The sequence below is a fragment of the Palaemon carinicauda genome, unplaced genomic scaffold, assembly GCF_036898095.1.
Source record: "Palaemon carinicauda isolate YSFRI2023 unplaced genomic scaffold, ASM3689809v2 scaffold34, whole genome shotgun sequence".
NCBI lineage: Eukaryota > Metazoa > Arthropoda > Malacostraca > Decapoda > Palaemonidae > Palaemon > Palaemon carinicauda.
In genome coordinates, this window is record NW_027171082.1 from 185,148 (window position 1) to 199,374 (window position 14,227).

At 35.2% G+C, this 14,227-nt stretch overlaps 1 protein-coding gene across 4 annotated transcripts in view; it reads right to left on the reverse strand.

The window, feature by feature from the left end:
* The window catches only part of LOC137636604 (uncharacterized), a 155,267-nt gene that overhangs the window by 56,166 nt on the left and 84,874 nt on the right, over positions 1-14,227 (reverse strand). For all 4 annotated transcript variants that reach the window (XM_068369008.1, XM_068369007.1, XM_068369006.1 and 1 more), the window contains exons 49-63: positions 12,733-12,861; positions 11,960-12,048; positions 10,862-10,992; positions 10,179-10,297; positions 8,892-9,086; positions 7,556-7,760; positions 7,289-7,411; positions 6,328-6,473; positions 5,643-5,747; positions 4,811-4,948; positions 4,078-4,213; positions 2,882-3,002; positions 2,160-2,480; positions 1,540-1,663; positions 262-452 (exon numbers count right to left, since the gene is read on the reverse strand). In XM_068369008.1, coding sequence (XP_068225109.1) covers positions 262-452; positions 1,540-1,663; positions 2,160-2,480; positions 2,882-3,002; positions 4,078-4,213; positions 4,811-4,948; positions 5,643-5,747; positions 6,328-6,473; positions 7,289-7,411; positions 7,556-7,760; positions 8,892-9,086; positions 10,179-10,297; positions 10,862-10,992; positions 11,960-12,048; positions 12,733-12,861 — 2,273 coding nt within the window. The remainder of the gene's footprint in view (positions 1-261; positions 453-1,539; positions 1,664-2,159; positions 2,481-2,881; positions 3,003-4,077; positions 4,214-4,810; positions 4,949-5,642; positions 5,748-6,327; positions 6,474-7,288; positions 7,412-7,555; positions 7,761-8,891; positions 9,087-10,178; positions 10,298-10,861; positions 10,993-11,959; positions 12,049-12,732; positions 12,862-14,227) is intronic.

The window sequence follows — 14,227 nt, forward strand, 5'->3', positions numbered from 1 at the left end:
TATATATATATATATATATATATATATATATATATATTATCTTTGCAGTCAAGCTCAGCTCTCCCCATCCCTTGGGTCAGGGAGGGGGGAGAGGGATTAGTCATACCCAGGTGAGAGAGTGTGTGTGCATGTGAATATATATTTATCTAAATATTTAGCTATCATTTTTGACATGCCACATACATTAGTAATAATAATAATGATATGTTGAAGAACATATTAAACGATATTACGAGTATATTAAAAAAAATTATTACATACCACATTGATACAAGGCTGATTCCATAGCAGTAAAGAAAAATGAAGAAGACCCAGAAATTCACTTTCGGTTGTATGCCGCCAAACTTCGTGATGAGGGACAGCATCAGGAGAACAAGGAGCAGCAGAGCCGAAGCGAAGAGAAACCATACGAAGTGATCGAGCCAAACCTTCAGGCCCATGACTTCCTGGAGCTTCGGATTAAAAAAATAAGTGCTACAAAATCCTTAAAACATGTACTTTAATAGTGTGCAAACTTAAAATGAACGTACTTTTATAAGGCAGAATCTTAAAATGTACGTACTTTTATAGAGCAGAAATTTAAATTGTGCGTACTTTTAAGGAGTGGAAACGTAAAATGTATGTACTTTTATAGAGAGGTAACCCAAAATGTACGTACATTTATAGAGTACAAACTTAAAATGCCCGTACTGTACTTTTATAAGGCAGAAACTCAAAATGTACGTACCTTCATAGGGTACAAAGTTAAAATACACGTACAGTAGAAGGAAGAAACTCAAAATGTACGTACCTTCATAGAGTACAAAGTTAAAATACACGTACTTGTAGAAGGCAGAAACTCAAAATGTACATACTTTAATAGAGCAGACATTCAAAAAGTACATACTGTACTTTTATACTGAAGAAACTTTAAAGTACGTACTTTTATAGAAGAGGAACTTGGTAACTATAATATATGGTACAACAGCTTAAAATTTTCTGAATGTAAAAAGAGCTTGTGACATTTATATTAAAGTAGTCTTTTTTTATTCCTAAAAAAAAATTCTTTAGATCATATTATACAATATTTGGAGTCTCATTACTTTCTTGTCTAGAAATTCCTCCAATACTTGAAACATAATCTTTCCATAAAAATTTTACCTCTATTTTTAAAACAGTCCGAGGTTTCCATGAATGATGAAGGGATAGGAGCCAAAATTTATCATTAACGGAAAAAATAAAATTGAAAAAATTACGAAATTTGACAAAATTACATCGGCAGCAGCTGAGGGACAAGATACAATAAACCAATTGACAAAGATAGTTAAAAAGCTTTCAGGTTCGGATTGATTCTAATAAGAAGAGGCAAAATTTATCATTAACGGAAAAAATAAAATCTAAAAAATTAACAAATGATAAAATCAAATCAGCTACGGCAGAGGGACAAGATGCTCTGAACCAATGGACAAGGACAGAGATTGTTAAAAGCTTGCTAGTTGGGATTGATTGTAAGTCTTAGAATAGAGGCAAAACACTGGGACCATCGACAAAGAGACTTACCTGCTTGTTTCTGGACTTTCGCTCTTGAACCAAGTGTTGAATGATGAACACAATCAGGAGGGTGAATGCCACGAATGAAAGAATAAGACTGATAACTGGCGAGTCATTTACCATGGCCATGAATCTGGGATACAGAAAAAATCAAATGAATATAGATTATATTATTCATTGATAATACAAGAAATATAATTATCTTTTTATGTTTAAAAACCAGAATACAGTATCATCCTATACGTAAATTTAGGATGAAATTTCAATGTTAACTACTGTAATAGAATTAATTACCGGTGGAACTTCAAAAGTTAAATCTTGCAGCGAATGTTTTATGTTGAACAGGCTGACATGTCTCTTTTCATGGTTTATTTATGAAAGATTTATTTCAAGTCCTTATGCTCTTAAAATGTTATTTTAATTGTCCATTATATCTCTAAGTAGTTTATTTATTTATTTATTTCCTTTCCTCACTGAACTATTTTTCCGTTGGAGCTCTTGGATTTTTAATATCCTGCTTTTCCAACTAGGGTTGTAGCTTAGCATTAATAATAATAATAATAATAATAATAATAATAATAATAAATATTATTATCAATTACAACTTCAATAAATGCAGTGTCTCTTACTCATCCTTCTCATAACATGGATATGGTTCTTGCTTGGTATAAACAGGTACATTAAGTATCATCTCTGCTTCTTCGCTCTGGCTCAAGTTGAAACCCGAGGGCACAGCGACAGCCCTCTTCGGACGACGGCGGGATCCGACGTTTTGCAGATTTGTCGAAAAACGTTTCCCACTAAACTTCAGAGTCTTCAGTTTCTGCATTTTACTTTTATTGTAGTGCAGCTCAATGATGGCTTGATCGATCATCTGCTGTAGGAGGAGGAATCCCTGGTGATACTTCATTTGCACGACCATGTTAGTATACGGGCCGGGTCGCCACATTCTGAAATCATGCAAATGTCCGTCACTTTCCAGATCACCCTTCTTCAAAAACTCCCTCTCAAAACTTTTTACATTGTACATACGGTACTTGAACTAACCCATTGCTTTCCAATCACAAGAACCTAATATAACATCTGGTTTGTGTAAAACTATTTGAACTAAACTAACTTGTTCAGACAGCAGTCTTTTGGAGATTTCTCACAGATCATAATACTTCAACAGTTAGCTCTTTTCTAAACCTATGTCTTAACCATTCTTGTGAGAACATTAACAAAATCTAAGAGAAATAATCCTTCTAAACAACATATAAAAAGCCAATTTCATCATCAGCATTGCAAAGTCCCTTTCATATACTAAAAAGGATGATATCTCCAAAGCAAAGCTAGGTAGGTTAACACTCACTTAGGCCCTAAAATAAACGTCGTCGGCGTCTTTTCGTAATCCACCCTTATAGAATAGGCAATCTCTCTGGGCAATGGCGAGTCAGAACCTCCTGCTCCGTCGACACCTTCGAAGACGATGCCTGAAAGAGAGGTGGGTTATGGGAAATGTTCGTAATTGTTAAATGCGGTGAAGATCAGAAATATAAGATGACTGAACATCTAGGAGAGGGAGGGGAAGAAGGTTTAAATAAAGTGAAAGAGAATGATGTCTTAATGGTGAATTGGAGTATATCCCATTACTGTACTATTATCATTATTATTACTAGCCAAGCTACAACCCTAGTTGGAAAAGCAAGATGCTATAAGCCCAAGGGCTCCAACAGGGAAAAATAGCTCAGTGAGGAACGGAAATAAGGAAATAAATAAATGATGAGAATAAATTAACAATAAATCATTCTAAAAAACAGTAACAACATCAAAACAGAAATGTCCTATATAAACTATTAACAACATCAAAAACAGATATGTCATATATAAACTATAAAATGACTCATGTCAGCCTGGTCAACATAAAAAGTTGCCGCAAAGATTCCAGGCGAAATAAGCCGTATCCCCTTTTTGTCATAACTAATCACGTTGTTTCCCATGTTAGCAGCAGTCACAATCCTTTCAAATTTGTAACCGCCGTTAACGTGGGAAACATGATTGGCTATGTCGTCATTAGAGGGTTGTGTTTATCTAGGCAACTATAGCTACAAAGAAATAGTAATACTTGATATTCAATTGGTAATTTGTTTCAGGGGAGAATTGTCCTTTAATGTATAGATTTCAAAGGTGACTTACTAAAATATACTGCTATTCAATATTGCATGGCATTGAAATTAAATAATTTGATATCTATGGTGGCCACAACCTTTAAAATTACTGTAAACTGAGATTGCTAAGGGTTTGGTTAAATAACGAGAGTAATTCCACATTAGTCGCTGGGATGGATAATGATAATTAGGAGAAGAAAGTGAATAAGATAGAAAAGAGGGTAGAATTCATCAGATGTCAAACCTTAAGAAAAGAAACATGATATCGGGTAATTCGTTCTTTATTTTTTTTTATAACATCAACCTCACAAGCGTACGAAGGAAGTCGTCATTCTGTGGAAGAAGAGAAAATAAACACAGAAGGAAAGACAGAGTAACAGTTAACACAGCATCATCCTACCCGCAAGGAACTCGTTGACATTTACAGCTTCCTCGGCTCTCACCAACATCTCCTCCTCGTTGTCAACGGCGATGAAGCGGTGGAAATTCAAGCACGACATCAGCTTGACTCCTAGAGATAAGGCCTCCGTTAGTTCCTGCAACGATTGAGAAGGTGAATCAAGGTGATGTTGATCAGTCAGATGAATATGATGAAAAAGCAAACAATAAAACTACTTCTCCATTCATCTTCTACTTCATACTTCATAGTCCTTATCCATGTAGGCTTAGGTCTTCCACCTCTTCTTGTTCCTCGTGGAGCCCAGTTAAAAATTTGGTGAACTAAAACACCCAACAGAAATGTAGATAGAATACCTAGGTTTGATACAACTAAACTTCTACAAGATGAGCACAGAGAAACATTTACAACTGAATGAAGGAATCGCTTTGGAGTCTTAAAGACTTTGAGATAAAAAGCAGGCTATTAATGAAGAATGGTGTGGTATTAAAAGCACATATCAATCAGTTGGTAGTGAAGTTTTGGGACACCTTAGTTGGAAGACGTTTGTTACGCGAGTATCAACAAACGTCTCCCATTTACAGAATCTATCCGCTTTGAAAAATATAAGCCTTTATAGGTAAATATTTGCTTACATAATACTTTTATAATTAGACTTCCCTTTCTGGCATATGAATGGCTGTTAGGGTCAACATCACTAAAAGAAAAAAGACAAGGGAAACGCTTGTGAACGAACCTGCGTTAGGTTTCCCAGTTCGTGAAGTCTCGGGGCTAACTCGATGATATCTTCTGAGAAAACAGTATACTTGTCTTTAGGAAACATCTTGAGCATCATCTCCTTAAGCCACGGTGTTTTAAAAGCATTTTCTAACCTCTGAAAAAAAAAAAGTTCATATAAAATTACTGAAATTTGAGTAATTTTACCCCTAACAGGAAATGAAGTAAGAACATTTTTCTGGAATGAAAACATGAATTTTGTTAACATCATTTAAAGAAAAAACAATTATATGTGACTCGACCAAACTGGAATACATATACTGTTAATAATTTTACAAATTTGTTCAATAAAATAAAATGTAAAACTTAGCAAATTTTTTAATAAATATCTACATAAAAGGAATGAAAAAACATAACTATGAGCTAATCTCAAAGATAATTACAATGATTTGAAATATATAGCTTGATTCAATTAGTTCAGTAAAACTACTGAAAACATATACAAATTTCAACCATGTTTTGATGTAAAGAAAGACATTGAAAATTACCGATATGAATTTCTCCATGGGGATGACTTGAATGAAAGAGAATTTAATACTACAGAAGACACACAAGTAAGAATCAACAGCAGAAGAAGATCAAGAAGACTGAGACATGAAAAATTATGAAAAATTAGTCAAGAGAAGTTAAGAAGACAATGAAAAATTATAAAAAATTAGGCAAGAGAAGATAAGAACACTGAGACATGAAAAATTATAAAAAATTAGGCTCATGAAAGTTATTCAATAAATGATCGGATGAAAAGTCCTTATCAAAACTCTATACTATATGCTAAGAAATAATTTCCTTACCAGTAAATCAGACTGGCCTTCGGAAGACGTCAATTTGTGGGCCAGTTCCTCGAGGGAGTGCATCGCTTGTCGTTGGACATCCGCGGTCTTGAAAGTTTCATTCGCCTGAAGATGAAATGCAGTCGCTTAAACTTGGTAGATTAACTTTATAAGCTTTCATCAATAGGGTTAGAGTTCTCTCGCTATTCTATCTTATTTCTCTTCAGCTTGTTTTTCTGAAGTTTATATAGTTTATATATGAAAGATCTAACTTAATGCTATTACTGTTATTGAAATATTTCAATTAATAGTTCATTATTTCTATTGTAGTTTATTTGCATCCTTATTTTCCTTCCTGAATGGGCTATTTTCCCTTGTTGGAGCCCTTGGGCTTATAGCATCCTGCTTTTCCCACTGGGATTGTAGCTTAGCAAATAATAATAATAATAATAATACATACATACATATACCAAGGCAATCCCCCAATTTTGGGGGGTAGCCGACATCAACAAATGAAACAAAAACAAAAAGGGGACCTCTACTCTCTACGTTCCTCCAGCCTAACAAGGGACTCAACCGAGTTCAGCTGGTACTGCTAGGGTGCCACAGCCCACCCTCCCACATTATCCACCACAATAATAATAATAATAATAATAATAATAATAATAATAATAATAATAATAATAATAATAACAACAGAACTCACCTGTCGGATGATTTCTTCCGTGATAGGGTTCTGTGGGGTGTAAAATATTTTGCCTTGAATCAGTGGTTTGATGAAGTACAAGAGAATCTGACCCCCAGGAAGCGCTTTGATTTCCTTTTCTATAGTTTCACAAAAGCCGAGGTTACCTGCGAGAGAAAATGTTTTCAGGTATAAAGGGGGAAAAAGGGTTGTCCAAGGAGAAGTCCAATATAAGTAGAGCTACTAAAAATAAGAAATAAAATTCCCAGTCTTTTGTTTTTAAATTTACACACACTTGAATGATAAATACTTATTTCTTTGGATTCTTAGCATTAATATTAACTACTGTATACTGTCTATAGTTTCACAAAAGCCGAGGTTACCTGCAAAAGAATATATTTTCAGGTAAAAAAAGGGAAAAAGGGTTGTCCAAGGAAAGTGTTAATATAAACAGACCTACTACAGATCAACACTCAAATTCCCAGTCTTTTGTTTTTAAATCTACACACACTTGAATGATAAATACTTATTTCTTTGGGGGGAAAAAGGGTTGTCCTATGGAAAGTGCTAATATAAACTCTACTAAAATCAACAATCAAATTCCCAGTCTTTTGTTTTAAATCTACACACACTTGAATGATAAATACTTATTCTTTGGATTTTCAGCATTAGTATTGACTATTCTATGTCTACCCTACGTCTGCATAGGATAGACAATGTCAGGCCACAATTTAGGGGGGTAATCTAAGCTAGTTATTCACTCCAGTCCCTACTTTGTCATTACTCACATCCCCTCAGGAGCTATTAGTGCACATATGGGAGGGATTACTATAAATCAAATATTACGTTTGGACCTGTTAGGGATATTTCTGAAAGTGTCAAAATGTAAAAATTGTTTTTAAATCACTGGTATCGAAGCTCATATAAAGATTCCTTTTTTAAAATGCCAAAGCTCCAATCCGAAGGGTCGGAACCCACTTACCTCCGCGAGAAGCCAAAGTTGCTTCCTTCTTCGCGGCCATAGACAGGAGACCCATCGAATCGGGAACGAGACGCAAACTTTCGCCGCACAGGAATTTGCCGGCTCGCTGGAGGAAACTCGGGGCTAAGGGGTAAAGATATTTATGAAAAGTTGATTGTTAATTGTACAAATAAAGAAATTTTTCTTATTCTGTCCTGTTACTCATATCTATAGTATGTTTTACAATTTCATTATTATTGGCCAACAAGATAAACTAAAAAAACTCACAAGAAAACTCCTCTAAGGGTGATTCTTTCAATTCCTGCGCTTGAGAATATTCTGATGACCGAAGACCACCCCATATAACCTTCATTGTGTCTACTAGCTCGGGTATAGTAGAAGCAGACTGCTCCAGGAGAATAATGTCATTGATGACTTGGTTCAAGGTCATTCCGTACGAAGACAGAGTAGTGTTAATTCCAAATCTTGTTAACTGCAATGATAAAAATGTATTTGTTAATTTTGGGATAGGCTTGAAGTTTTTACACTCATCAATCTTCTCCTCTCGATCATATTAGTTCCACTGTACGGTATAGCAGAGTCGGCCACTCAAATCTTCTTTCATCTATTTCTATTCCTTGCATCTTCATCCACCAGTCCCCAAACATCCATATCACAATTGCTTTGTGGTCTACTTTACAACAAAAATATGTACTGAATGCAACAGGACGAGTCAGGTAACGGAGATAAACTACATAAAAGATTTAAGCTTGAATCAGAACAAATAATTTTGGTTTAAAAAGTAACTGTTACTTGAAGAAGAAAACTCAGAGAAAAAAGTTGACGAGGAGGTAAATCTTGACGTGAAAGGATATAAATCAAAAGATGCTATTTGTCAATACGTAAAGTATCTTAAAGAGTTATTAAATGCAGTGAACATAAGCATTATAGATTTGAATGATGCAATACTGTATGAAGTGGTTAATGAATGTCATATTTCCCTGTGGAAAGAAGCTGTCGAAGATGTAAAGAGGACTACTGGTTAGTAACTGAGGCAGCACAAGATGTTTTAAAAGACGAGTCACTCTTTACGTCAAGCAAGGAAGGTATATGTGTGTTTACAAATGATTTGGAGAAGAGGCATATCTACAGAAGTTAAAGTTGAAACGTATAGAGGGACTATTGTGTCAACTCATCTTGAAGGAAGCGAGTTGAAATGTTGAATACAAATGGAAGGAATATGATTGTTTGGATAATACTGCACCTTTATAAGTTGGGTGAGATGGATGAAATTGTGAAAAATGGAGAAAGGTGGAGATAACAAGTCACAATAAATCTATCTATAACGTAAAGATAAATCATTGCTTTCAAATGGATTTGTTGCTGTGGAGAAAATGGAAGATAATTTGCAGGTTAAAAAGAGTGTATAACCAGTTGTTGGTAGTAGGAGATATAGATGAGTACAAGTATTGGAATAAAAGTACCTTCATATCAAGGAAGCATGATTGTGCTTACGAGATATTTGAAGCATTGGTAGTCAATATATGGGGTTGTATGAGACTGAAAATTTCTTTTAAATCTTCATTTAAAAAAACAATAACTTAACTATATAACTCATACTTACAGTCGCTATTAAGGGTCCAATATCGAGATGCTGGAGGAACACAGAGACCAAACCCTCGGCATCCGAAGCATTGCAGAGAGAACTACTGACGTCCGCCAAGGTGACGTTCGTGCGGGCAGGAAGACTGACGATGTTTTCCATTTTCCTCCCGCCACAGATTACCTCCTCAAGAGTTACATCTTGAAGCGACAGAACCTGGAATAAAATAGTGAAAAGATATTACAACTCCTAAATTTGGTATCAATTTCGTAACTCTAAGCTTTATTTTCACGGAAACAGATCGGGTTTTTGTTGAGGCATCAAATACTTACTGAATGTTTTTTTTTTTTTTTTCTAAATATAACTACTGTGTCTATTCTTATCTTAAAATCTATTAAAAGATTTTATTCTTCTGTGTTTTTACTCCAAATTTCCTTTCCCTTTTGCTTTCCTAGATCCCAAAGTACTGGGGATATCTAATAAAAAAAAATATGTAACATAATAATCAGATCTCGTAAATTAAGAAGCATTAGTAAATTGACGAACCTTTTTATAAGTCACTTGCATTCTTCATAGCATTACAAACTTAAGACTTTTAAAGTAGGGACCATATCTTCACGTGGGAGGTTTAACTTTAAAGAACTCTGGTTTTTTTTAGCTAAGAACATGAATTACCTGTTCTTTTAAAAACCTTTCATTTGTTCCTATGTGTATATATAAACCTTTTAAAATAGGGGGACTCACTGATTGGTGGGTCAGATGTGAACCCCTAAAACTGAGACTGGTTAGTTCTTCTTCCCTGGAAAGATCAATCAGCTTGGTCCCTTACAGGAGCAACCGAGATAACTCCAGCAATCTTCTACCTCTTTATCATAGGTATGAATTGGCTGATAGGGCCTGGCCTGTCCAAGAAGATTGGTACATGGTCAAAGGAGGAGTCCCTTCCCCCCGAAGGGGATAGCAGACCAGAATGATATACCTAGTGTATGATGATCAATGGGTTGGTATATATTCCATCATCCTTCCCCCTTATTTATGGACAATGCGGGAGATGCTTCTCTACATTCTATAGAATGGAGCTCTGAAGTGTAGCTTACCAGCAAGTTAGATCCAGTAAGCAATGCTTTCTCACCTCCAATACATTCTCTACACCTCTTTCTTCCTCACCTCCAATCATTCTCTCCACCTCTCTCTTTCTCACTTCCAATTATTCTCTCCACCTCTCTCTTTCTCACCTCCAATCATTCTCTCCACCTCTATCTTTCTCACCTCCAATTACTGTATTCTCTTTATATCTCTCATCCTCACCTCCATGATGTTAAGCTCGGTGCCGCTGAGAGCATCAATTACGCTGGGGTCCATTTGGAGCGAATTCTTCAAGTACGTCTCCATGTCCGTCCAGTTAAATATAAGCGAAGTTGTTGGGACTGAAAAGGGGATTAGAAACTCAAAAGGTTGGATTCACATGTTTTTATATAGGTGACCTGAAAATATCATAAGCTGTTCTCTGTCCCTATAACTAAAGAGCAACACTCACTCATGACTTGCTAATCATATTATTCATTTGTATGTTGATGAAGCTTTACTTCTTTACTGACTTTGTAACCAAGTTCTGTATCATATGTGGGCATGTTAGGTTGAGGAAACTTACTTCAAAACAAATAGCCTTTTGAATGGTAAGCAGGAGACTTATTCCTCCCCTTTTGGAAAAATAATTTACACTTCTCAGGCAACTGCATGTTTATTTGATCGTATTCTTTCTCAGCTAACCTTACTCACGAAAACCCTTATGTGAACAGTTTCTATTTTTTCACTCATTATTAACAAAACTAATGATATACTTTCTTAAAATACTAGGTTATTCTAAGCAATCTTAAGAACATGGCAAAGAGATTCCAGTGAAAGCTATATAGTTAGCAAGGCTCTATTGATTCTTTTATAAACTCAAGCTGCTTTCTTATCGATTCACTCATAAAAAATTAGCACATTACTTGTGAAATCAAGGACTGCCAAATTGATGGCATTCTGAAGACTGTTGATTCCTTCAACCACCTGAATGAGATCTTCCTCTAGTTCGGACCCTGATATGAGCGGAATAGAGGTGTTCACTATCTGTAAGAAGCTGTTGAGAAAAGAAATATATTTAAGTTGTGAATAAAAAATAGTATACAAAAAGTATAACTTGCAGTCAATATTTGTAAATCCTGGCATCATTAATATCATAAGTCTTTATTACGGTAAAAAATATGGTAAGCATAGTTTGATATGTCTAAATAATATTCATTTATAAAGATTTTGTCCCTCACTATCAGTCACTATTAACCATTCTCCTCTCACAAACTCCTGTCTCTGGAGTGCCTCTTCATCATCTCAACTTGTTATAACTTCCACTTCCAACTCATTTTCTCATCCAAAACTTTGCTCCTACATCCGTACTTCCCTGATATTTTTCCTCCGCCTATTCGCAAGGATAGCATGAAAATCAAATTGCTATAGAGACCTTCCTATATCTTTTCCCTAACTTTAATATCAAACAAGTTCCTCTAAAATCTATATACTCTAAAACCCAATTTTTTACAAAGTAAAAAACTTCATGTTCAAAAGTAAGGAAGAAATAACTATTCCTATTTATCTATTTAAAGGTTTAAATACCGCTCATGAATGGAAGAGGCAAGGGACAGTGACATTGCCCTATCAAGCAGGACAATGCCTTAGAGACTGACCATATTACATATGATTAACGCCAAAGCCCCATCTCCACCCCCGCTAGGACCAAGGAGGGCCAGGCAATGGCTGCTGATGACTCAGCATATAGAACTATAGGCTCCCTGAAACACCCCATCCTTAGCTCAAAAGGATGGTGATGTTGCAGCGTCCAAAGGAACTAACTAAAGACTCCGGTCTGGCGATTACCAGCCAGGGACGTTGACACTCGGGCCACCACAGCATTTTATTACTTTAAAATATTCTTATATATAAAGGTAACTTCATTACCACTACGAATATTCATGAAGAAATAAGAGATAACACTATCAATGATACTTTATCTTATAGTTTTTCTGAAACTACGAACTAATAAGTTTTTATACCTTAGAGCCAGATCATTCCATAGCTTAATCTGCATCAGCTGGACAGCTCCCGATAAGAAGGACACTGGATCGACTTCTCCTGTGATGATCTATGTGAATAGAGAAAAGAGAAAATATTAGTGATTAGTTATTACTTATATTCACAACTATAATGTGAAGCAAAAATGAAATATGATTATTGGTAATTAGGTAACACTTATATTTATAGTTTCAACTACTGTATGAATAATACAATCATCAAATAATATACTTAAAATGGTATTTTCATTATCAAATAAATTTTTGAACATACTTACCCAGTAGTTATATATATAGCTGATGTCAGGGACGTAAGCTATATATATAACTACTGGGTAAGTCTTATGTTTAAAAAGAAGCATTGGTAATACATTAATGTATGATATACAAAGACAAATGCAGCCATTTCCAGTCAACTGAAGGACGAAGGCCTTAGATGTGTTAATTCCTGTCTGGTGTTTGGCCATTTTTCATCAACACGTTGGCCAGTGGAGACAGGGCATGAGAGATTTTCATCTGATTGCTCACAGTAAACCAACCTAGTACGTCCCTGACTAGTGCAGTTTTGCTAATCATAATGACATGCAAACCCTTCTACCGCTATTACGGTAACCCAGTTCAGGTATTTCACATCAACTAAGTTGAATCTTGACCCTACTTCATCTTGGCATATCTAATTAACCTTTAGTCTTACTTCCGTTGATCCTCCTGTTTCTCAAATTACAAATACCTTATAAGTGTATACTGTACTTTACCTTGCTAAGGTCAACCACAGCTTCCAGCTCACCGAGCTTCGAAAGAGTGGCCACGGCGTCGTTCATGCTGTCCATGATCGGCAGCAGACGTTCTGAAGTCAAGAGACCTTCCATCCTTAGGCGGTCGATCTTTCGACGTTGCATGAAAATAAACGTATTTAAGAACGGAATTTATGAATGAGAATTGTGTGTAGAGGGAGGTTTAATTCTCATCTTTGCATATAGAGGGTTGTTCCAAGGAAATAAACGCATTTGAGAATGGAATTTACGAATGAGAATTGTGTGTAGAGGGAGGTTTAATTCTTATCTTTGCATATAGAAGGTCCTTACAAGAAAATAAACGTATTTGAGAACAGAATCTATGAATGAGAATTATGTGTGGAGGGAGGTTCAATTCTCCTTTTTGCATATAGGAGGTCGTTGCAAGAAAATAAACGCATTTGAGAACGGAATTCACGAATAAGAATTGTGTGTAGAGGGAGGTTTAATTCTAATTTTTGCATATATTAGGTCGTTCCAAGAAAATAAATGTATTCAAGAACGGAATTTATGAATGAGAATTATGTGTAGAGGGAGGTTCAATTCTCATTTTTGCATTTAGAAGGTCCTTAATTTACAAAAATTCAGATACAAACACAAATCCAACTAAAATCAATAAATCTTATAAATTGTATCAAAAGTTCATGATGACGTACTGTAATAAAACAATATAATTTAATACAGTAAGCAAGAGAACATTTGCAATATGAAACAGGATTATTCATTGACTTTTGCAGCTGAAAATTGTAGGCATGCAAGTTAGGTGAAGTCTACCCACGTTCAAAATTAAACAAAATTCAACTTACAGTTTCTTGGAAGCTATCTAGTTTTATAAGTTGTGTTTTATATATTGCGTTTTATTCCAATACACGGAACTTTAAGCAAATAAAAGCACCGTTTATAGAATATACACTTTTTCAGCTCTACCCGACAGAGAAGAATTTGGTGTGTGCCTGATAACATCAACAAGAAATGTATGTTGTATGAACTTATGTACAAATCTGTGTCTACATAAATGCTTTACTAGACATACTAAAAATTGCTTTATTCAAATATATGATCTAAAAATAGTTACGCAATATATTACAGTTGAGGCATTCACAACATTAATTGGTCTCCAGAGTTCAAAGTGCTATTTTTTGTTATTGTTTTAATATCTTTTGAAAAACATACTTCTTTTCACATTGAAAAGGGCACTCAAATATATATCATCTCCAAGGCTTTTAAAAGTTCATTCATAAATTGCCAAGATATGAGTGTTTGAAAATTGCCAATTTTCATATGGGTTTTTCTTGTGATTTTGAATTTTCCCGCTCAACCCCTGGAGACACTTATTATTGTGAACGCCTCAACCTAAAGGTTTAAAGATTCAAAGGCCACTCATGAATGGCAGAGGCAAGGGACACTTACATTGCCAAGCAGAACAATGTCCTAGAGACTGACCATATATACATAT